The following is a 24963-nucleotide window of genomic DNA, read 5'->3' on the forward strand; positions in this document are numbered from 1 at the left end:
TCAATAGCCTAATAAAAAGCAATGGAAAAAAAGGGGAAAGGCAATAATAAAACAATAATGTCCATTCAATCAATAATATAAAAACAATGACATGCTAAGACTACATTAAGGATAATATCATTAATAAACAATAATGTCAAATTAATTAACAGCCCAATTGAAATAAAACAACATAATACAAACCATAACACATAAGCGCTTAAACAACTAAGTATATGTTGAATAGGAATGTCTGTAGACCCCTCTTAAACGATCCAAAACTACCACAGGAACGGAGAGCACTGGGCAATTCATTCCACCAACATGGAACCACTGAAGAAAAGAGTCTGGAATTAGACCCAGTTTTCATGACTGGTCGACACAACAGACCGCAGTGGGCGGTTGGGGATGTAAGGCTTGATTATTGAATTAAAATAACTAGGAGCAGATCCAGTTAGTGTCCTATAGGCCAAAGTGAGAGATTTAAATTTAATTCTGGCTACTATAGGGAGCCAATGGAGAGTAACTAGGAGAGGAGTTACATGTGTCCTCTTTGGCTGATTGAAGACCAGGCGTGCTCCAGCATTCTGAATCAGCTGTAATGATCTTGTTACACAAGCGGGTAAGCCAGCTAATAGTGAATTACAATAGTCCAGCTTAGAGATGACCATGGTCTGAACAAGAAGTTGTGTGGAATCTTGTGTCAGATGAGGTCTGATCTTCCTAATGTAAAGCATAAACCGACATGATTTTGCAATAGAAGCTATATGCTCTATATGCTATAAATATCACAGATGGGAATCATTTAAGATATTTTAATTATTATATGAAACAGGCCTATTAGTGTTTAGGCTACTTACTTATTCAGACTTTCTATATTCAAAATACACTACTGCAACTAGTCGGAGTTACTTACAAACAGCCTACTACAAAATAATACTTCAAGTGGTGTTGAGGGTTATGGTACCCCAGGGAGCCTGTATTAAACAAGTGCAAGTAACACTATAAAAGGTTTTAAACTATTAAACACATAATTCTGTACAATCATTAAGTTATTCAACAGTTTTCAAAGAGTGATATTTGTTAAATGTTTATTTATTCATTTGTTCAAATACAGGAAATTGGATAAATAAAACATACAAATAAATAAAACTGTAATGCTGTATTTCAGTATTTCTCATAGCCAGTATAAAATTTTGAGTATGGGTAATTGAACAAAATGGCAGCGTTTTAGAGTGCACTGTGAGAGGATTACTGTGATATACCTTCAGTTTTTGCGACACATGCATAGCACACAAAAAATAAAATAAAAGAGCAAGCAAAGCATTTTGTTCTCAAAATGTCATCAACTTCATAATACTTGTACGATTCAAATAACTTCAAGCTGCAACACAATAGTTGATTATCCTCTGATCATATTGGCAAAATGAGAACTTTATTTTTACAAAGTTCATAAGCTCAAATGACATTACCCGCACCTGAACATTTGCACACCTGAAGTAAACTTAAGGTACCACTTGGTACATTATTAAAAAGGTACGTGACTCTGACCAGGGTACTGGAGGGGTGAAAGACACAACTGGAATGGGGCATTTTGTTTTACCCTTTTCACAAAAGTGTTCCCTTAAGATGCACTTCAGGGGTCAGAGTGCGAGTAATGATGCCTGCTGACAATCTGGAATGTCTCTGTCCAATCACCATTATTCATCAATTTGAAAAGAGTGAAAGGTAACAACCACGTGACTGGCTGATCAGGCAGTGAGAAACATGCCAAAGTAAAGTGCTTCTGGAAAGTTCAGTCCTTTTACAAAGGAAATAGGAGAAAACTAGGGAAAAAGTCAGATATTGCACAAAAATGCAGGCATTAGGATATGAACAAACTCAACACACTCTTACCACAATCAGATTTGGCACCATACCTCAAAAATGTAAAAAACAACATGCATTTTCTTCTGGTGTTTCTTTCTTCAACATAAATCAGCGTGAAGTGTTTTGCTTTGTATCTTAATTTAACTCTGACAATCAATTCCAATCTGACCGTCCTCACATATGTTGGTTTGGGTAATCCTGCTTCTTGATATGGATTCTAGGATATGGTGACCAGCTGCTGCAGTGGCTCGTCTTATAACTTAGTTTGTATGCTGCAAAGGCTATGCACTGACGAAATGCTGTAATGTAGTGAAAACTAAACCTGTATGCAACAGGTTGATTAAAGGGTTAACTTATAATTGGCGATGATGTACTGAAAAAAATGTTGTACAGCTCACCCATACAAACATTTTCTCTCATGTCACAACTGAAGTAAATGTGTTTTGGCTGAGGGAGGGGAAACAAGGTACATCTTTGGTAACAATTAATAGCACAGTTATCAACTAACTGCATGGCATAAAACAGTACACATATGATTAACTGGGTAGATGAAATGAAAACACTGTTAAACGGAAAAGTTGCAGTCCAATAACATAGCAGCAAAAAGGCAGTATACTTGCTGTGTCAAGGTATTTGTACTCAGCAACAAGTCTGATTTAAGCTGGCATATAACCATGCATTAGCTGTTGCCTATTCTGACATTACCTATCACCCAAAACATTTTTATTTCAGGATTAGTGTTTAGTATATCAAAAACATTTCTAGTCAAAAATGACTACAGTGGTCTTTAGAGGCTTAATTATATGTAGAGATATTAAAACCTCTAATTCCACATCAATGTGTTATCAGTCTTGAGGTAAAGATAAACAGTAATTAAAACTTCATCCTTCCATACTTTCTTCATGTTTTTTATCCTTCTATATGGTCCTTCCATATGTTAATGTCCTATGATGCGGATTGTTCAAAAGCTATACCATGTTTTTCATAGATTTCCTTCAGAAGCAGAAGAGCTGTGTCTTCAGATTCCCTGTAAGAAAAAACGAAAAAACAAAATTGATGTTAAAATTAAAATTCTCGGCCCCAGCTGTGGCGCAACTGGCTGGGGCACCTGCACCGTACGCTGGCGACCCGGGTTCGATTCCTGCCCCGTGTCCTTTCCGGATCCCACCCCGACTCTCACTCCCACCCACTTCCTGTCATTCTCCACTGTCCTGTCATTAAAGGCATAAAAAGGCCAAAAAATATACTTTAAAAAAAAATAAATAATAATAATTCAATTCTCCTGGCTATAAAGTAAATTGTGCATATTGTACATCTGATTTTAACATCAGATTTCAAGACACTTTGTGAGAGCTAAAAGGTTGCGTATGTAAAATACAGAAATACTGTATGTAATCCGTCTAGTCTGCAAATCCTCTCATGACCAGATGATGGGGTTCTAGGCATTTCAGTAAGTCCTGGCAATAATAGACTTCAACATGTAAACAGTACATGTATCATTTGAATTGTGAAAGATGGCTAAATCAAATTGCCTCCTGTGCTGTTGTAAATGTTTACTCTACAGAGGCAAGATGAATTATGCAAGATATTTATTAATGACGTATTAATGTTGTCTCACCAGTAACAGAGGTGACTCTGGATGGCAAAGAGGTACTCGTTGAAACTTTCGATAGGTGCTTCTTGGAGAACATAGTCAATTCGCCGACCCCCATTCAACATTCCAATCTTTAAGTCTTTTTCCTCTGTTACATCGCTTTCCTCTGTTCCTATGGTGAAATTAAGAAGAACTAATCAGTTATACATTATTTCACAGTCTATGTCTATAGATGTTAAGCAACTGCTCTGAGGAAATGCCATGAAAGCATGTGGCTTCTTCATACATAGTTCTCTTCAAAGTGGGTGTATGCACATCCCACCTCACTGAGGCCAGGTGCAGGACAAAAAAGGCTTATCAAGGATGAATGAATGCCTGATGAAGACCCTGATGGTTCGAAATGTTGCGTTATGTTTTTAACTCAATACATTTAGTTCTTCTGGGAGATTGCAGTGTGACAACTACTTTTCTTTCCTTTTTCATACATACACACGCAGTATAGTCTAATTCAGACCATGACATCCAGGTCCACCATATTTAACATAGAACAGCATTTTATATCTATCCATCAAATATAAACAAAACATCAGAACTTTCACTGTACATGAGGATGCAACTTGGTGACTACTCACCAGTAGTGTAAGAGAGAATGAAACCAGGGTAACTTATTCACTATTCACACTGTACAAACTATACGTCACCACCAGCTACTCAAAATACCCTTTCCAGTAGTTTGAGAGAGGTTGATGAGAACATATGGTTTGATGGTTATGATCAATAAACTGATATATTAGTCCTAAACTGTTTGATCAATAAACTGGTACACTAGTCCTGAACTGTTTGATCAATAAACTGGTATACTAGTCCTGAACCATTAGATCAATAAACTGGTATACTAGTCCTGAACCATTAGATCAATAAACTGGTATATTAGTCCTGAACTGTTTGATCAATAAACTGGTATATTTGTCCTGAACCATTAGATCAATAAACTGGTATATTAGTCCTGAACTGTTTGATCAATAAACTGGTATATTAGTCCTGAGCTGTTTGATCAATAGACTGGTATATTAGTCCTGAACTGTTTGATCAATAAACTGGTACTGTATATTAGTCCTGAACTGTTTGATCAATAGACTGGTATATTAATCCTGAACTGTTTGATCAATAAACTGGTATATTGGTCCTGAACTGTTTGATCAAAAGACTGGTATATTAATCCAGAACTGTTTGATCAATAAACTGGTATATTAGTCCTGAACTGTTTGATCAATAGACTGGTATATTAGTCCTAAACTGTTTATGGGCAGAGCTGACCACCTCATCCTCACCCTCTGTTTCTCGAGTCTCTGAGGTCTCCATGACGACGCCTGCGCACACCGCTTCCTCCACAGATGGAAGGGCAGCCACAGGTATACGGGCGAAGGACTGCCACGCCGTCCGCAGGGAGCCAAGCACGTTGTTCCTCAGGTCAACACCCATGCGGGTCAAACTCTCCCTCAACTCTGTGGGGCACAAAGTGAAAAGGAATTCATTACAGGCTGAGGTGACACGTCTGAAATTACACTGAAATTAGTGCTTAAGAAGCCCCTGATTAACAATTCACCACAAAATGAGGATGTGCATATCTTGTAAAAGTGCAGTGCTGAAAATGTCAGACCAGTCCACACTTGGTGAGAACACCACTGATAAGTCTTGCTAATGATATTTGTATTTATACGTCATGATACTTTTCCCAAGTACAGGACATGATAAATTATTGTGTGTAAAATATTATGTGACAACTGTATCAAATTTATCTTCTGTCTCTTCTGAATTTGAGAGCATGTATAATAAATTACTTTGCTAAACGAATGACATAAATTATTTTCTTTACAGTTATTCAGCTTTAGCAGGCAAAAGGCGTTTACATTTTTTTGACACTGACTCCGCCATAGAGCAATTTAATGGGTGGGGACCATTTTGATGAGTTTAAGTAAATAAAAAGTGAATTTCCCGGGTGTGGGATTAAGAAAAGTATTATCTTATCTTATCTTACCCAGATGCATCCTCTTCCTCCCCTTGTGATGTGGTATCAGCATCGGCTCCAGATCAGCCTCAGGCACAATCATGGGCTCAATGCGGTACGCAACTGGATCAAACTGCAAGAGGGGAATAACATAGTATTCTAAGAAGCAGCTATAACTTTCACACAAAAGCTACTTTAACTTATGGATTCGCATTGCTTGTCCATTTCCAAGAGGACGCACGCACAGGGTGGTAGATGTTGAAGAAGGCCTTGCACGTGGGGAAGTTGTAGTCGGGGTCGATGCGTTTCAGTCCTCGAACAGTCAGAAACATTCCGATGGGTGAGCCGAACGCAAAGAAGGAGTGTGGGTGGAAAGATAGTTGAGGGTAATGGATGGACACCTGTAATGGACAAAACAAGGGACAAAGAGGACAAATTTAACTAATTCTTACAAAAGCGAACACTGGCACTTCGTTTAGTAACATATCATGAAATTTGCAGTTTTGTCAAATCATCTTCTTTTCAGTCTTCCACCAGTTTGAATATCAGCCATAATAATAGTCTAACCGGTATTGTTACCAGACAATACCACAACGCAAGTGGCACATAATACACCTCATGCTGCGTAGTACACAAAAGGGAAACTGATTTCTCTCTTTGAGACTAACCACAATGTCAAAGATACACTGTTTTTCTCATGCTGTGTATATATTCACCATGACCTCTAGCTGTCCTTATGGAAACAGATATCTCCTCTCTAGTAGTCATGCGCCCTATTTTCCACCCCCTGCCCCTCCCTGCCCAGCAATGGCCAGAGTAAGATCTGAAAACCTCCCTAAATCTCCACAGATGGACACTGATTCCGAACTGTTGCAACATCCTATCAGAGCCAAAGGACTGATTCCGAACTGTTGCAACATCCTATCAGAGCCAAAAGGGGCAGCAATGAATGGTTCACATGTCGATGAGACAAAATTTAAAAAAGCAAAATGATAGAGACATGGTGAAATACTGTAAAATGCAGAAAGCAAATGCAAGCAAATGTAACAGAAAATAAATAAATAAATAAAATAGTGGATGGAGCCACTAACCTGTCCCCTGGCAACAGCATAGTTCAGCTATCCCCGAGAGCAACAAAAGTCAAACCAGACAAGTTTAACGGTGTGATCGTCTACTCTACATCTTTTAGTGGCCTAGGCTAGTCTGAAACAATCTACAAAACCTACAACACTAAAAACAATACTACACACAGACACCACATACAGTGTATGTTTATTACCTGACCGATCCCCACATCAAAATATTTGTAGTCTACGGCACTGGTGGTGGAATAGGTCCGCAGGAAGCTTTGACGGTGGGCCGCGCTGGCGTCGTTGTGGTCTGCTAAGTCTTCAGGAGGTAACATGGCCGCCATCCTGGCTTTATGATCCTGTGGAAGAACACCAGAGTCCCATGGCCATATGAGTTGGGAGGATGTGGAATATTTACAAAATATGCTGACGTTGATTCCATTAACCCTTTATTCTATAAATGATGATTAACGATATCTAGACAGAACAGATCCATAAGAAGATTGTGAATCCAAATTTGGTGTGAAAACACACCAGTTGTTTGATTTCTTTTTCCTCCAAAGCATCCCAATGCATTGACAGTGCTTTTAGCTTGTAGAGTTTGTCCCTCACCTTCAAGATTTGTCTTCTACTGACCAAGTCCAAGATTTTTTTGCGTGGTCCAAGAGGTATTCCTACTTTTTCTAATTCAGTTTCTGTGCAAAGAGACTGAGGAAAGGATGATAATAAATATAAAATGTTTTCATCTTCTATATATATATATATACACACACACACACACACACACACTTGTCATTCCAATCAGCAGACTAAATTCAGTAAAGTAAAGTACTGACCAAAGAGTCTAGGTCCATTTCTTCCTTCTGTAGAATAGGAATGTATTTCTGAAGCCCCAGTCTACTGAGGGCATCTTCCAGGTTTTCTTTCTTAGGGGTTGAAAGGTCACCGAAAGAATTTTTCTGTCAATTCAGGAGACACAAATCACAAAAATCAATGTCATGTAATCACACAATCAAACACACTTTACCTGGAACATCTGTCTTTTTTGCAAGTCACCCCTACAGCAGACGTAGGTCTACAAGCTGATATAATGATTTCGGTTTTTTTCCACTATGTTTTTTTATGCCAAATAAACGTATTATGCATTCCAAAAATATATGCTTTCCACTTTTTTTTTAAATCATACATGCGAGAGAATGCATGAAGGACAAATAAGAAAAAGGAAAAAAAAGGAAAAAGAGCTACCATCTCATTCCCCAAGTCCTCAGAGCCTGTTTTCTGATTGGTGAGAAGATCAAAAAGAATAAGAGATCCTGTGAATATAAAGAAGTACACAACTTGAGACACAGGAGTCAGCATGTCCGATCAGCATGTCCGATACGAAAGGAGCCAACATGTTGCAAAAGATCCCATAATGACAAAATGGAGGAACAACATAGCTGACATAAACTGACCCAAACTGTGGCCCACTAGGGACACTTGCCCCTTAAAGTCTGGGTGGCGGCAGCGGAACAGACTGTGGAGTCGGTTGACCTCTGTTACCACGGTGTCCAGGATAGTCTGGCAGTAGGTGGGGCTGTTGTAGAAGAAGAGGTCCAGCAAGGTGTCGTTGGTGAAATGTCGGAGTCGGCTGATGCTGGGGAGAGTGATCCGTTGGATGGACCTGAGGGGAATTTCTTTTATGAATTGATCAGTTATCAGTTCATTTTATGAAAAGAATCTTTCAAATTGTCAACTCTTTTACAGGTCAGACCTTGCAAGGAAGGCAATGACCGTAAACTACATTCACAAACAAAACATCCAAAGACAGACAAAACTGTTACAGAACAGAACCATAATCAAACAAAAGTCCATTCATTGTTTCTGAGTCAATGTTTCTGTCTAGAGGAGTAATTGGCGCCCTCACTCGTCAACGCCGGTGGCATCGCCATGGAGAGCACTGTGCCAGTCGACAGGAAGGAACTCGACCCTGCCAACCCTGCCCTCCTCTCGAGCCGACCTGCAGTGGGAGCTGAGCAGGCTCAGGGCAGCACTGCGGAAATCATTCACTGGACAGAGGGAGAGAGAGAGAGAGAGAGTGGGAGAGAGAGAGAGAGTGGGAGAGAGAGAGGGGGGGGGGGGGAGCAAACCCAAAATGAGGGAGACCCGACTAGAGCAGAAATGCAATAATTTAGTTAAGTCAATAATTGTGTTCAAGACAACGGTGGTGTATTTATCCTTCAATTCCATCAGGTATGTGCAGATTAAGGACTTTTTTGCAATATCATTATTGTAATACACACACAAACACACACACATTCTTTAAACATACCACATTGGATGATGCTCCGAAACCGAAGGTCACATGCAGGCCCGATCCCATGCACCATAAACACAAGGTGGTCCACTGTCTGAGGTTCCCCTGTAGGCACACACACATGACACTAGATCAACACTGAGGTTCCCCTGTAGGCACACACACACATGATGCTAGATCAACACAGAGGTACTGTGTGCTAATGATTCTTGGAGCAATTTCCTGAATTTTTAAAAACAGACCACATGCCCACATCAGTCAGGCCCAATCTGTCTAAAACACATAGGACGATCCGACGTCCACCTACTCAGTTGGGAAAAAAAAAAAAAAACAGGAAAAGCTGAGCAAACGAAAAGTAATCACAGCAGTGGACCTAAGTTACGACTGTAGAGTTAAAAAGTCTGTGTGAATGTACCAGGATCATATTTAAGGCAAATGTAACGCACACCAAGGACCGTTAGGGAGGTGCTGGCCACTGGTAAATTACTAACAGACATCCCTTTACCTCCAATGGTTGGGAGCCCTATTGTCTGGTGTGTTAATTAGTGTGGATATATAATGATGTGGTTGGTCTTCCTGTTTTTCTACGATCTGAAGAAGGCCCCAAACATTATCGATTAATAAAAGCATTGATATGGAGCCAGAGTGTAGTGCTTCTGTACCAGGATCATAACATGAACTCTACACTCTGGGGGCATGAACATGAGGACATGAGAACATGCCCCCAGAGTGTAGCACTGTAGCTGTTGGCTGCAGCAACTCAAGCTAGGTAGAACCGATTGTTTCCGTTTCTGATTGTTTTTTCCGTACCGACAGTTCTCTTTGACCTCGAGAAACAGAGATCTATGTGAAAAATCGCAGGAATTCTCCTTTAAACACAGGCCATCAGGGTTCTGAAACACACCTTCTGGGATGTCCACAGCAATGTTCTCAATGCCCCTCTTTACTGTGCGCGGCCTCCCCTGTTCAGAGGGGGAGGAGACCCAGTCATCCTGCAGCATGATTGGCTGGTACTGCATAATGAGCTGTCAATTAAAAAGAAGGACAAAGCCCATCAGAAAAATCACAGCCTGATTGGTTAAGCAAGAGTAAGAAGAAAACCTCACTCTTAAGGTGTGATACATGGGTCTATTTTTTGAGCAATGCTGCAAGGCAATCGCATGAACTGTTCCGATTTTTCAGATTGCTGCAATTTTCCCAAACATGATAACAGTTCTCCAGATAAAAATGAGTTAACCAATAATAGTGGGGAAAGTGCACAAACAATGTAGTTCAGGAGCAATGTCCAGCGACATTGTTCAAAACACTGCCCAATGTATCATCACCCTTGACGAACGGCCTGTAGGTACTCAGCTGGTCCCTGGACTGGTCCAGCACATGCACATCTTACCTTGGGGTTGTGAAGAATGACCGTCTCGCCTGTGGGAAACTCCAGCTTCCTCTTCCACTCCCCTAATGTTACAGCTATCATGTACGCATCCTGTCAAGGAAGCACAAATGACTCATTGTCAAATCAGAAAAACACGTGCATGATTCTCCCAAGAAAACTAAAAGTTAAAGTTTCAGCTAAAGTTTACTCGTATTTAACTGATACTTTTATCCAAAACAACACAGAACTGGCAACGGCGGGTTTGGGAATGGAATCCAGGGCGACCGATTGTCAGGCGGTGTTCACACCATGCCACATCAATAGTGTGTGAACAAACGCAAACTAAGATAGGAAACCTAACCCTTCATTGAGTGCCTATGCAGTTGAAGGCTAGAGCTGCCGGGCAGCTACAGTGCTACACTCTGGAGGCATGAACATGAGGGCTGATGAAAATGCCCCCAGAGTTTAACACTGTAGCGGCCTGGTAGCTCTAGCTGTTGGCTGCAGCAACTCGAGCTAGGTAGAACCGATTGTTTTGGGTTTTGTTTTGTACCGACAGTATTCGGTGACCTCGAGAAATGGAGATCTATATGAAAAATGGTCGGAATTCTCCTTTAAGCATAAGAGCTAAAAGAGGGATGGCTTACCTCCAAGCGTTCACTGAAAGACTCTGGGTATGGCATGTACCGGGGGTCTTCGTTTCCTTTGAAGAACCACGTGCAGCGACGGACTTCTGAGGGTGCCTGGTCCCAGTAGACAGCATAGCGCAGACGCTCAGTCAGGCGAACGTCATAGCGACCACCCTCCACAGCGACCACGCTCTCCTCTTCTTTTTTCACTGAAATAGAAGTCAGGTAATAACAAGACAAGATTAATACTGTTCAGACTTAAATATGTAGTCCACAAAAAAAAAAAAAAAAAAAAAAACACAAAACAAACTGGCCCTGTAAATTGGAAAGCGACATAGTGGACCAAGCCATAAACAATCCCAGCCAATCAACATTGAGCTTCAGCAAAACAAAAGAGGATGTGTATTTGTCATTTTGCTGGTGAAATTCATATCCACCTATTTTTTTTGTGCACAATGAATCCACCCACAGTTATTTAGCTTTGTACATTAAATTGGATTCTACATCAATAGCTACATAGATTACATTGTTGAGACGAAAATAATTCAAATGATTTCAAAGTGTAATCGTGAGTTAATACCAAAATGCTATTTATTACAAAACAGCTAGAATAAACACTCACAGTTCTTGAGGGCATCCTCCAGCTTAAGAGAGTCTTCATGGCTGAATGGTAGCCAGTCTTTCTCATTGGTCCGACGACAGTAGAACCAATGAGGTTGGACTGGTTCGTAAATGGACTCGGACAAATCCAGACCATCCAACATCTCGAAAGACTCAGCAGAGGAGGGAGAAGTTTCATCCAAAGTGGCTGCTGCCGTCTGAGGAATAAATACAAAGCACACATTGACTAAATACAAACACACACATTGAGTAATTACAAACACGCACATTGATCATCATTGATCCACATTGATCCTCCCCATTATATGTGTTGGGGTTGCAGACATAAACATTATATTGTGGGTGGAAATGTACTGTATGTGGTAAAAAATGTAAAGGACACACAGAACCTTAGTTTAAATGGTGGGCAAAGTCTGTCAACATTAGCAAAGTATAGCTGTCATGTGGGGGAACTGAGCGGAGTCGTCAATCTTTGCGCTTAAATGTCTTGCCCATGGTTTTAAATTAGCACATTTATTTTCACTAGTTATCAAATTAGCTTTAGTTAGACTTAAGACGTTGCACTTTGCCCATCATTTAAATTAGGCCCCATGTAAATGTATATCAGGTTTATTAGCCAAGCATACTTGCATATAATTACCCATCCGGGGGTAGTACAACACACACACACACACAGTGTACACCTATTCAAACACACACACACCACACACACACACCCTCAGAGCAGTGAGCACACTAGGAGCACACATACACACCCAAAGCAGTGGGCAGCCTTAATCCTGGTGCCCGGGGAGCAATTGGGGGTTAGGCTTGGGGGGTATTGCCTTGCTCAAGGGCACCTCATCTGTGGATGTGAATGTGGGAGAGTGCTGTTCAATCACTCCCCCCACCCACATTTTTCCTACCAGTCAGGGATCGAAGGGGCCACCCTTCGGTCACAAGTCTGATTCCCTAACCAGTAGGCCACGGATGCCCATACATACTCACATACTGTTCAAAACAAGTCAACAGAGCTGTATCAGTGTCTACTATGATCTAATCAACATCCTGCTTGAGAAACACACAATGTACTGCTCTCAGGATGCTGTCGGCTATTTATACAAGCTGTTGTGCTGTTTGACTCAGTGTCCTTGGACTTAATTTAGATGTTAGACTCCCTATGCCTATATGATACATGACCGCTTACTGTGTCTGTTTTCAGTCCCAATAGGGCACGCACAACATTGAATATTATTCCACCCTGTAAAGTGATCCACCTTCATCTCCTTTGTTTCAGCTTAATAAAACTCCAATTTCAACAACACAGTGTTTCCCATACATTGACTTATTTGTGGCGGCCCACCACAATATCAACATTGACCACCACACAATGATTTTCCTGGTTGTACTAAATTGTGCTTAAATCTGGTTAGAATCATAACCGGGCTGCACTAATTTATAAAAACTGTTGCATTCAAGTTAATTCTGCAAACCTACCACCACAAATAGAATTCAATTCTGTGGGAAACACTGCAACACAGTAACTACACCATACGGTTTCCTTCCAAAATGAATAATGCTGCGGTATCTAAGCAATAAAAATATCAGACTAATTAAAACTGTGTGACAAGTGAACATATGGCTCTTTCACAGCTGCTTGAAAACAGGACACTATGACTTTTCAGTCTGCATGCATACAACACACACTGCTGTGTCTCACTGGGCTAATTTTGGTTGAGGTATTCAAAGCATGGGTTCCAGGCAAGATGTGCTAACTAACGTGAATATGGCTATGTATATGATCATATTTAAATGCAAGCTATATTTAGTGACTTGGCTCTGTCAGACTTACTAGTCCCTAAATCAATTTTGCTGGGATTGACAATAGCAAAAACATGAAGAATAGATGACAACTAAAGCCAACTAAGGGACTGTAGCTTTGTGATGGAATGCAAACTTCAGATGTTGCCTATATTTCAGTGCTGCAGTTTGTGGTCATCATTTAAGGTATCATGGTTTGTGAACATCATTTAAGGTTGTCCTCAAAAAGTCAAAACACACCTTCTTTTTGTCTATTCCCGTGGACGGATCCCCCTGATTAACTGACAAATTAGAGTCTTCCACTTGTAGGACCTGCTGCTTCGGTCCTGGAACCATGGAAGACGCACCACCACCACCACCAGTTGGGTCATCAGACATCACGTGACCAGTTTTGAGCTTGTGTTGAGAGTCCTGAGACCTGGCATCCGAGACAACAATTTCCTGGAATTTGAAGTTCCAGTTTTTCTAATAGGTTTGAGGGAATGCTTCTTGATCTGTAAGTAATGACAATAAAGAGACGTGGTCACTGCCATAAACAATTCACATCACATGACCCATGTGTTTAATATATGCTTGCATCTGTGTATTTGTATGTCTGACTGTCATTAAATTGGAAACAGCTCCATTCCTATCTAAAGTAACAGGAATACTGTTCAAACGCATATTTTGCAACAACATAGCAGTCTAATGAAGTTCTTCAGTGATTCCTAATGGCTAGTGACTATTGTCATACTGCACAGGCTGCCTATCATACAATAGAGTCTATAAAAGACATTCCTAAAGATGTAGCCTGATGATAAACTAACGTTAACGAAGACGATGACATACAATGTGAAAACCACTGTCAGCACAATATGTTGTGCTGGAATAGGATGTGACTTTTCTTACACACTAAACAAACAACCCACGAGGAGTTAACCAAAAAAATGTTGGGGTCATTTTTCTTGACATGACAACACATTCAACAACGTGAAATGACAGCACATGCAATACTAGCTTGCGTACGCTTCAGATTTGAAACATTTTTGTTGTTAATAGTTAGCTGCTATTGGACATTGACATCGTTAAAACTGAACGCAAACAACTTAATAAACAACCGGCACAATTATAAACAGATGTTAACACAAATCTGTTCTGTGCGAACGTCAGCTGGCTGGCTGATTAGCTGTTCTAGCCATCCAACTTCAAAACCCATGTAAGGTTAACTAGCTGGCTAAGCTAGCAAGCCAGCTGTCAGCGATCATTAGAAAGATTCACTTACCTATACGAATGACAATGTGTTCGTGTCACTCGAAGCTGTACTGAGAAACAACCTACTTCAATGGCAGAAGTATCCAAAATAATGATGCTGTCATGGTCACCAGGCTGTTGAGTTTGCCTTATAAACGTCAGTGTCATATGAAATTCATTTAATTATTCTCTTTCCGGGTCACGGTATTTGCATCACAGTAAAAGCCCACCTGTTTACTTCCTTTGCGCCTGTCTATGGTACTTGGTTGATAGCGCACTTGCATTATTCAGAAATACGTATTTTCAACGAAACACAATTAGCCATTGGATTTTACGCTACAATTTCTTATTATCAAATGATAAAATATATGATATATGAAAACGGAAGAGACGCCATTTTTAGATGAGATAGGCCTATTGAGCAAAAGAAAAAGAAGTTGACTACTTCTTCAATACAACCACAACAGTCATATAATAGTCTTATTCATTGTTTTTTAAATTGTTTTATTCAGAAATCTCATGTAATCAAACAGAAAACAATAATAATAAAAAAAACTGAAACCACTGACAGATTTGACATGTAAAACAGCAATCCTGTCTATAGCTTGCGTTTTCCCTTTCATACCTTTGTCCTTTCTTTTCTCTATACCGTCATTCTGGAGTCTCTGTCTTGATTTAGGCATAATGATCATGATGATTGGGAAGGCTGCTAGTATTTGTGCGAGAGAACGTGTGTGTGTGTGTGTGTGTGTGTGTGTGTGCGTGTGTGTGTACACTTGTTGCATTTGTCCATGCTTGTACATGTGCTCCGTCTTGATTTAGACATAATGATCATGATTATTGGGAAGGCCAGGTGTATTTGTGTGTGTGTGTGTGCGTGTGTGTGTGTGTGTGTCTACTTGTTGCATTTGTCCATGTTTGTCTATGAGCTACTTTGAGTTCAGACAGTGCCCCATCTGACATGGACTGTAGGAAAGGCCCAGCGGTCAGGATGGCCCATGTGCAGCAGGTCACTGTACGGAGAGGTGCTCCACTGGAACGCAGGCACCTGGTCCCACGTAGGGCCACTAGCAGCCAGCATCTGATACTCCTTAAACATGCCGTACGACGTCATCTGTGGGAGCAAGGAAAAACTAAGTTAGTATCTATACCACACCACTGATACCACAGTCAGTTGATACTTCAACCCCCCTATGTCTTGTTTGTATATGTCTGTGTGAATGTTTCTTTGTGACTGAAGCCTTGTCAAATAAATTTTTCTGTAACCCTTGTGTAACAGACAGTAAAGTATTATCTTATCAAAAGCATACAAATCCTCATTAAGACAGAGACAGAGGCGACGGGGGCTTGCCTTCATGTCCGTTCCACCGTGAGGCCGCTGTCTCAGTGCTCCAAATGGATAGGTGCCATTGGCAGGGTTAAGATCGGAGCGTGCAGAGATGGTGTTTTCTCCATTCTGTTTTGGGTCACAGCCATCACACTGGGACAGGGGGTCTTTCTCATAATTGTTGTACCTGCAACAGGGATGCCACTGGTCAATGGTTTTCTTTGGTAGGAGAAAGTGAGATATTTAGCCTCCTATAGTTCTATCCTATACCCCGACCAGTAGAAAGCGGCTGAAGTGCCCTTGAGCAAGGCACCTAACCCCTCACTGCTCCCCGAGCGCCGCTGTTGTTGCAGGCAGCTCACTGCGCCGGGATTAGTGTGTGCTTCACCTCACTGTGTGCTGAGTGTGTTTCACTAATTCACGGATTGGGATAAATGCAGAGACCAAATTTCCCTCAAGGGATCAAAAGAGTATATATACTTATATATAGTTGGGTAGAGAGCACTACAGCCGTTTAAATGATCGGTGGACCAAGGTAAAGTATAGATCACCTCATGAGCTTGACCATAGACTTCAGATCGGTCACTAAGGTTTGATTCCGTCTGAATATCTGAGCCCTTGGATTCATATCGAAGGAGAACCAAGACCCGTACTGCTGAACCAACTCCTGGCAGCCGCTGGCATTGAAGATCTCCTTATAATACCTGTAAGTATGGTGGAGAGTAAATTCAGGTTGAAATCCAAATATCAAATACAAAATAAAAATATGAGTGGGTGGATTCATTCAATCAATTATGGCCTTTTCTACTTCAGACATGCAGAGTTCAAATATAAAGTATACAGTAAGAAATGATACTGTGGAAATACTGCATAATATGACTTACAGATACAAAATGAACAGTATGTGTATTATTTAACATATGAGTTAAAACTATGCTCATGCATGTATGTAAATATGCTTTCTGAATAGGAGACTGGTCTTTACACTCACGGGATGTTGTAGCTAGCCCAGTAACCGGTTTCATAAAGCTCAGTGGTTTTATCCTGGACCATAATGAAACCTCTACAAGAAAAGGGACAAATGTGATGAAACAATCATTTGTAGGAGTTTTCTAATCATAGATTACTTTATAAGCATTGATCAAACTAAAAGATAAACAACACAAACCCAATAAAATGCCACATATCATTTCAACTAAGTATCAACTAAACCAATAGCAAATGAGAACCATCGGCAACACACAAGGGTCATACTAAGGGTCATGTGAAGGTAAAGGACTTACGGAATTTGCTCCAGAACAGTGAAAAGCTCCTCAGTGATATCTGTTCTTCCTGGAGTGAAGACTTTATAATCCACAATCATCCACTGATTATTATACCTTGGAAAGGTGGAAAGAGGACATTGTTCTTTTCTAAGATTCATACTATTTATCTTGAATACGCATGTATAAAAACAAATCTCTCAAATCTGAAGCATTGAAAATGTCATTCATCTACCTTCTAAAATCTATATACTGTATACGTATGTGAGTATGCTTGTGTGTTCACAGATGCAGACATACGTTCCACTGTTGAACTTGCTGAAGACATCAGCCCACTGTTTGCCTGTCTGTGCTAGGCGATTGGCAACAATATTTCGGAGCCACTCCATCACTGCACCTTGCGGTACCACGTACTTCCACAAGGCAGGGTTACTGTTCCCGATTGTGGTCTCCATGGCAACCTAAACAAAAACAAGAGCAACACAGAGAGGTGTCTTACTGTACGTACACACAGCCGCCGACTTGAGCTGCAAAAGAAGCTCTAGCCGCCCTGTCAAAGACGTTTGTCAAAAAGTATGGGGAAGCTTTTGAGGCTTTGGCTGCTCTGACGTGGCTGCATTCTACGTTGCTGGTCGTTTGCCGCTGAACCGCATCATAGCTCATTACCATAAAGTTGACCAACTTTTAACTTTCTGCTTGAAGCTCTGGTCGCTCAACACGGCCAAAACGCGACACCGATGGATTTGCCGCTTCTTGCAGCTGAGAGAAGCCGGCTTCCATTGAAAATGAATGACTTCCTGTAACTTTGAAGCTCAAAATGGCGGCGGTGTGTTCATACAGTTACAGTGTATATACCCAACAATGCAAAAACAAACAAAATAATAAGGTTGCATACAATCCCCTAATTCTTCTCAGTCCTGTCTGACAAAGGAGGTTTAAAACACACCTTACACCTAAACCTACAATCAAACTTACACTTGACTGGTGCAGCCTGCTGCAGAGCACTACTCACCAGCCCACTGCTGAGGATATAGAAGTCATCGCCTGAAAAGATGGAGCCAGGGTAGGAGGAGAAGGCCTGAATGGCCCCAGGGATGGGCCGCTCATCTGGAACACAGGTCAAATCAATTAGTCCGAAGACAAAATGTTTTACTGCAGAGAAAACAGCATTCTTTACAACCAGAGTGGAGAACCTAAAAACAATCAAAACAAAACAACATTGCAATGTTGCCAATGCAAAACAAGTGCAAATGCAAAACAATATTGTAATGTATCATGTCACAATCATGGTATCCTCAATTCAAAAGAGCACACTGTCTACCACAAATTCTTTAGGAACAAAAAAGAAATTTGTACACAAGGAGTTTGTTGTCAAGATAACTGCACAAAAGAAAGAGTTTAAAGACAGATATTGTGTATGCGTCTGGATGCGTGTAAACACCTTTTGATGAAATGTGGTAGGAGAAGGAATACTTCTTCATGATCCTCAGCATGGCCTGGTAATTATTCCATGTGTCATGTGATACCAACAGCTCTTTGTTGCCTGGCAGCAACTTCACCAGGGCAGAGCAGGAGCCCGAGCCAAGCGTCCGTGATGGGCTACTTTTATTCAGCGCAGCCTCCAGATCCTCCAGATCTCCACCCATCTGAAACAACCTGATGGAGCAAAGGGTGTGTGTAAAACATCTTCAAAAAAACATACAGTGTATCTCTCCGTCTGAAAAAATAAAACGTTTTTTATATATGGATTATAAAAATCTAAATCTAAATTTAGAAAATTAAAAAAAGAAAAAATAAATACGATTATAGAGAAAATATTTCACATGGTTTCAGCACTCAGCTGCTCCTGGGTACATCGTACTTCTCATGTGATACGTGAGACCATCACAACAACATGTGACTATTTTTGTGAAAAGAAATGTTTGGTACATTGCAAACATAGGAGTTACTTGAGCCCGGTGCTAATAATAGCATCTATTTATAGAAACAGACTCTAAGGGAAGCTTTTTTGGCAGGCTAAAAACAACATAAAATATCTACTTGTGTTCAATGTACTATAATAGCTTTGATGTGTGTCTCTGAGTGAAACAAATAAAACAACAAAATAATAAAACAATAAATCAACAGTCACAGTGACCATTTAACTGCTTCTCTCCAAAATGACAGGATTTAAAACAGTGCAAGCTATAACCTTTGACCCTTTTTTTAAAATCTTTTTTTGGCCTCTCATGCCTTCAATCGGATAGGACAGTGGAGAACGACAGGAAGCGAGCGGGATAAAGAATCGGGGCGGGACCCGGAAAGGACCCCGGGGCGGGCTGCACCATGGCCGGGGCCACCTTTGGCCATGGTGCAGTTCAGTTTGGCCATGGTGCACATTCAGTTTAAGACCTTCCTCCAAGAGCTAAGGCACACACAGCATGCTTTTAACCAATCTCTGTAGCCAAATGACATGTATCTAGACCAATACCTCCCAGCAGATTATGCTGAGCGAGCGCTGAAATGAGCAGGGAAGGAGAGAGCACTCACAGAAACCCAAATGGATTGAGGTTTGGGATGGCCATTGAGAAAGACAGCTGGTCATTGTAGGCGTCCTCCATCCCTCGAATCTGCAACAGTGCAAGACGGACCTGTGCAGCAAACAAACATTTACATTGAAAGGTCTTCCAATCAGCGATGACCTCTCGTGATGCAATACAAAACATGTTTGAACCGGCATTTATTTACTGGGGAGTAACGATTTTGTGCTGTGTTGAACAATTTACAAGTGTCCGCAGTTGGACCGCTTACCTGGTGCCAGTAAGCTGAGTCAGGCTGTTTCTCTATCTGCTTCACAACCCATTGAAGGTTAGCCATGATGTACTCCTTTAACTTCTGGCAATAAACTGCTTCATATCCAAATGGCCCACAGTAGTCAACAACAGTGTTCATCCAGTGCTTGTAGATGAGCTGAACACAAAAACAAAGCAAACCAAATAATGGGGAAAAAAGATGATACTTCATGACGAACAATGACAATACAGTAAACAGTTGTTATTGTTTGTGGCGGAGTATCATGTTTGCAGAGGACAGGGAAGTATCCATTTCGCACAGAGGAGGGCAGAGAATTTGCAAAAAGCTATATTCATCCACAGTTTCTCTCTTATAGGAAACTATTATTTGCATGGGTAAGTCTGGACTTCCACATGTAACAGAATCCCATCAGGCCAACAGATGTTTGGCAGCTTTGGTGATTACTTGCCGTGGCATGTTCAGTCATGTTCTGCTTGGCAAATCTTTAAATGTGCAGTATGATAGTATGATCTTACACAGCAAATGTAAAGTGTGCATAGTAGCCTACAAACAGCTGCTTATGTTAGTTTGCGAAAGGTTGTTTGGCAGGACTGACCTTTGCAAGGCAACCGTCACCACATTTCGACTAAGCTACAAAGGTACCATGTACACCAATTGTTAATCTTGAAGTGACGATAAACAGTAAGGAAACTAGATGTACCGCATAGCGGTACAAAATATGACCGCCGCTCAGTCCTGTACATCTGTTCCGCGAAAAGAAATCACACTTCAATTTGTCTCCATATTTGACTCCATCCCCCACTCTTGAAACTTTTGTGTATGCTTGTTTGGCATGCCTGAGTGTGTGTGTGCGGCTGCACAGAAAGTAGCCTACTGGTGCTGAAAAGGTGAATAGATTGTAGAATAGCCAAAGAAGATGTAGCATTGTTATAAAACCTTTAAAATCTCTAAACAATCACAAGTAGGGCAGTTCATCCCAGTTCATCCATGGCAACTGGATTGATGAAAGGTCACTTACACCTGTAGGCTACATTGTATTTGGGAAAAGCAAAAGGTATCAGCATAATGTTATTTATTTATTTATTTATTTATTTATTTATAAACAAAAACATCTGTCAGTTCCATGCCGTTTTCAACAGCTATCAAAAACAAAGGTCATTTTTGGATGGATGGATTTTTTGTGAATGTTTCTTCTTCTACATAAGATTTTAGTCATCTTTAGTCCATGTGATACTTTATTGTCAATGCACAAATTAAGTAACAGTAGTCTGAAACGTTATTGTTAATGCACAAATTAAGTAACAGTAGTCTGAAATGAAATGCTGTTTTACATCTAACCAGTTGTGCAAATAACTGACATGTCCAAATGGGCCTTGATGAAATGCGTCGCTAGACTGTTCATACACATTTTAACGGGCCAAAGTTGAAGAGCTGTTGTCCGTTATTGTTCGTGCAAATATAGGCTGATTCATGTTCCCTTGCATTGTGTAACTGAGGTCCATGGCTAGTCTGGCTTTCACCAGACCAAGCTCAATCTTTTAAGAAATCAAAAAATAAATAGCGGGCAGATCAGGCTGGGTTCACCCAGCCTAGTCCATAGGCGCCCGATATTGTTTAATTTTCCGATTGAGATATCCACGCTCTGGCTATTCTAAATGCAGAAATGCATCAGGGAGTTATGACAAAACTGTAACTAACAAACTAGATCCTAATAGAAAGCTGTTAGCTTCCCTAAGCTACAGGTAGGCTTATAAGGTAGGCCTATTTACAACATAAATTGTCAATAGGCTATGCTGGCGACACGAATAAAATCTCCTTTGGAAACCAATGGCTTACGCCAATTACAGTATCAAGCGGACTTAAACTGCCATATCGTGGCGAAAAGTTGTAATTCATGGGTTTCATCAGGTCCCTTTCCACAGGTGTATTAATCAATCACCATGCAGTCTGCATTGATAATTAAGGTGCTTGATTTGATACACCTGTGGAAAGGGACCTGATGAAACCCATGAATAAAATTCACGCAGCTCCATGAGTCAAGGAAAGCGTGAATGAAGTAGCCACTTCTAAATGGTACCCACTACACAGTAGCTTAAGGTGTGTTGCTAAAGCAGCCATAATGAAATGAAGGTGTCTGGATACTTCACACACACATGCTTTTTAATTTCACAGACTACAACTACCAAGCTGGAATCAAAGCACATCAATTCCCCTCTCACACCCTGCACGCACTTAAAACAAAATAAACAGGCGTCTCAGTCTCACGCATTTATAGGCAAAACTGTATCAGACCGGTGTAATGTTGGTAAATCTTCCATTGCACAGAATGATTTTTGTAGCACGTGCAACAAATGACAGTCGAAAGATACAATTACAGTGCTGCTATCAATTTGCTTGGTATAACCGCATTTATAGTTTTCTACAAATGCAATCAATCAAATTGGCCTCCATCACTCAACCAACGCTAAAGGTACATTACCTAGGTCCTTATTGATATTATAACATTAACGTACCTGCAGTAAAAACCAAGCATGTCCGATAAACATCATCAGATTTATTTCGGCTTCAAGAAGAAATGGGAATTACATTTCATGTGAACATCGTCCTATCCTTATTAGACGTTCTCTGCGGTAAACTAGTCCTTGTAGGAAGCGTCCATTGTTTTTTCCAACCCACTTTTAACTTCCAACAAAATTACGTCTCACTGCAACGATGCGCCATCTAGTGGACAAACGACTACTTATCGCCAATACTGGAAATGCAGCCATGATGATGATGATGAATATTTATTTTGGCTTTCTTTTAATCCTACTGAATTTGTAATTATGTATCGGCCATTCTAATACCGATAGTATGTGGGTGCCTGTGTGTGTGTGCATGTGTATGTGTGTGCACCGCCATCTACAGGCCAATGAGTGTACGGTCACTAAATGTACACATAACCTAATTTTTTTTAGACCCCCCCCATGGATGAAATTCTACGAAACTTGGCATACCCCCAGAGAATGCCAGGTCAATCATGCACATACAATTTGGTGCAGTTCTGAACATCTTAACTGAAGATGGGGGCGATTAAAGCAGAATAATATTGCATTTTCATTTTTTACCGGGGGGGGTGCAAATCACAAATGAGTGATTATGGGCCAGGTTGATGTGGGCCCTTGAGACCAACATACCATAAAAGATTCTTCATCCTCAGTGCCACGGTTCAGGTAGTTAATTTAGGAAAAAGCAGTTCGGGGGGCCCAGCAGGGGGGGGGAGTGGCCCCCGGGGACGAAACAAAATGTTCCCGTAAAAGTCTAGTGGGGCTACATACCCACCAAATTTCATGTGCCCCGGTGGTTCGGTGTCCCGGGTATCGTTGACCAGAAATTCAGGAAGTAGATGAGGAAAAAAAAAAAAAAAAAAAACTTTGACAATCCCTATATGACCGCTTCGCTAGCGGCGGTCATAATAACTTTGCACATTGGAAATGTGTTTTTTGTTGTATGTTTCATCACAGTATTTGACTACATAGCACATTTTTAAGTATGTTTAGATGGTACCTCATTCGATTTCACATCACCTGCAAAGTGTGATAAGTCACATTGACGGCCCCATTTATGTCTGTATTTAGTGGAACTGCAATATACTCTTTGGTTGTATATCATAACACAATGGCAAAATAAAACTGAAGGTGGTCTCAAATGTCACTGACCTGTGAGGTAACGGCACCCTCCACTGCTCCCGCAGCATATGCCTGAATGGTGTCATTATAGCGCCCACTAGTGGTCACCTCTAGATAGGCCCAGCTAAGAAACACGAAAAAGATATTTATTTATTAACAATAAGTGAAAATTAAGATACATTTAGGCATTTTTCCGTAGAGGTCAAGAAAGTATTTAGGCTATTGCAACATACAAATAAAACTATCCTCTACTGAATGTGCCTAGGCTAATTGGGTAACAACAGAAACTGCTAAACAACCCTTTTCCATCAATGAATCAATCAATGTTCTTGAACGGTCATGGGAGTGAAAAGCTCTTTGTTGCATATTTATAAATGAGCGCCGGTGTCACAGAATTTGGTGCAACGGCGGGGTAACAGAAAATAGCTTAGCATAGTAGATGAGTTTAGGCTACAACCAGACAACAGGCTAAGGCAACACAGATAAATTGGTTATTCCATTTTCGACATCTCACCTGCCTCCATTACAAAAATCCCAACAATTCACAAAACCTCAAACGTTTTAAGTTGGTGTAGGCTATTATACATAAGCAGGGCTAGAGGGTCAAGCGAATTGCATTCGCAAAGCCTACGCGAACGACGATGAAGCCCCTGCAAAACAACTCTTTACCCCAGGGAAACAACTGATAAAGAGATCATATTTTACCCTGAATCTGAGATGTCATCTGTGAAATTCGCCGAAGCCACATTGTCAGCATGATAGCCCTCTACCAGCTGAAGCTTACCAGTCTGTTTCTCGATCACGACAGACTGAATAACAGCGCCAAGGGGGTATATCCAATAACATAGCAAAACACTGAAAATACATATTAAATCAAAACGCCTCAAAGTTGCACTTAGAGCAACACAGCCAGACATTTTCAACCACCAGCTTTGGTCATATGACAACATATGGTCATGTGACAGTGTCCGACAACCTTTCGGCAAGGATAGGATAGGCCTACTTCATAATAAGAGACCTGAACGACTGATGGCTTGAACCTCTGAGTCATCACGCCCACGCCCACACCCACGCCCACACTAAAAAATATTTAATTGGTCATACTTTTATAGGTCCGCCAAATTAATGATATTATAATTATGTTGTGGTTCATTGAGTGTTTCTAGTGATTTGTGCTGGTATATTTAAACATTTATTAGGCTACACAGTCTACACAGCACAAAAATAAAGCACAAATAAATAAATACATACAAATAGAACACAGGTAGCCAGTAGCGTAGCATCTCCGTTTTTAGGTCTTCTCATTCCAGTCTTCCTTTTACAATCAGCTTGCCGAGGCAGCAAAGGCTGCAACAAAACAGAAACCGAGACGACGGGGTTGGCATGACTCTCTGGTCAATGTGGTCAACTTGACAATGGGCAAGACAGGGAGGCCACGAGACTCAGCA

General features: G+C 40.8%; 2 protein-coding genes across 3 annotated transcripts; both read right to left on the minus strand.

The window, feature by feature from the left end:
* Nucleotides 1–1053: 1053 nt before the first annotated feature.
* LOC143127490 (triacylglycerol hydrolase DDHD2-like) lies at nt 1054–14639 on the minus strand. The gene is made up of 18 exons (XM_076289027.1): nt 14497–14639; nt 13476–13729; nt 11437–11632; nt 10833–11023; nt 10207–10296; nt 9721–9841; nt 8832–8921; nt 8427–8568; nt 7975–8183; nt 7766–7833; nt 7357–7479; nt 7133–7228; nt 6730–6879; nt 5696–5851; nt 5481–5583; nt 4774–4947; nt 3467–3614; nt 1054–2875 (listed from the first exon to the last, which is right to left on the minus strand). Exons 2-18 carry the CDS (start codon nt 13611–13613, stop codon nt 2794–2796), a joined length of 2277 nt encoding a protein of 758 aa, XP_076145142.1. The 5' UTR covers nt 13614–13729; nt 14497–14639; the 3' UTR covers nt 1054–2793.
* A 313-nt stretch (nt 14640–14952) lies between these two features.
* On the minus strand, nt 14953–24854 carry plbd2 (phospholipase B domain containing 2). 2 transcript variants are annotated; one of them, XM_076289029.1, is made up of 12 exons: nt 24767–24854; nt 23546–23639; nt 19845–20003; nt 19584–19684; nt 18496–18710; nt 18067–18161; nt 17355–17515; nt 17076–17171; nt 16784–16855; nt 16344–16496; nt 15817–15979; nt 14953–15579 (listed from the first exon to the last, which is right to left on the minus strand). In XM_076289029.1, exons 1-12 carry the CDS (start codon nt 24796–24798, stop codon nt 15406–15408), a joined length of 1515 nt encoding a protein of 504 aa, XP_076145144.1. In that variant the 5' UTR covers nt 24799–24854; the 3' UTR covers nt 14953–15405. The 2 variants fall into 2 exon arrangements, with proteins under 2 accessions (XP_076145144.1, XP_076145143.1); XM_076289028.1 differs by lacking the exon at nt 24767–24854 and adding an exon at nt 24221–24450.
* Nucleotides 24855–24963: the final 109 nt, after the last annotated feature.

The sequence above is a fragment of the Alosa pseudoharengus genome, unplaced genomic scaffold (assembly GCF_046254945.1).
Source record: "Alosa pseudoharengus isolate Yale_2024_CS ecotype anadromous, Long Island Sound unplaced genomic scaffold, YU_APseudo_1.1 YU_APseudo_1.1_scf_17, whole genome shotgun sequence".
Lineage (NCBI taxonomy): Eukaryota > Metazoa > Chordata > Actinopteri > Clupeiformes > Clupeidae > Alosa > Alosa pseudoharengus.

Bases quoted from the DNA above. Each gene is read 5' to 3' on its own strand.
- LOC143127490 (XM_076289027.1), bottom strand. From the start codon at position 13,613: ATGTCTGATGACCCAACTGGTGGTGGTGGTGGTGCGTCTTCCATGGTT. The intron at 8,922-9,720 runs GTGTGTTTCAGA...GTGTGCCTACAG, and splicing joins TGCTGTGGACATCCCAGAAG to GGGAACCTCAGACAGTGGAC. The intron at 3,615-4,773 runs GTGAGGATGAGG...ATTTCACCATAG, and splicing joins AGAGACTCGAGAAACAGAGG to GAACAGAGGAAAGCGATGTA.
- plbd2 (XM_076289028.1), bottom strand. From the start codon at position 24,432: ATGTCTGGCTGTGTTGCTCTAAGTGCAACTTTGAGGCGTTTTGATTTA. The intron at 18,711-19,583 runs GTGAGTGCTCTC...TTGCTCCATCAG, and splicing joins CTCAATCCATTTGGGTTTCT to GTTGTTTCAGATGGGTGGAG. The intron at 17,172-17,354 runs GTATGTCTGCAT...CACCTTTCCAAG, and splicing joins AGCAAGTTCAACAGTGGAAC to GTATAATAATCAGTGGATGA.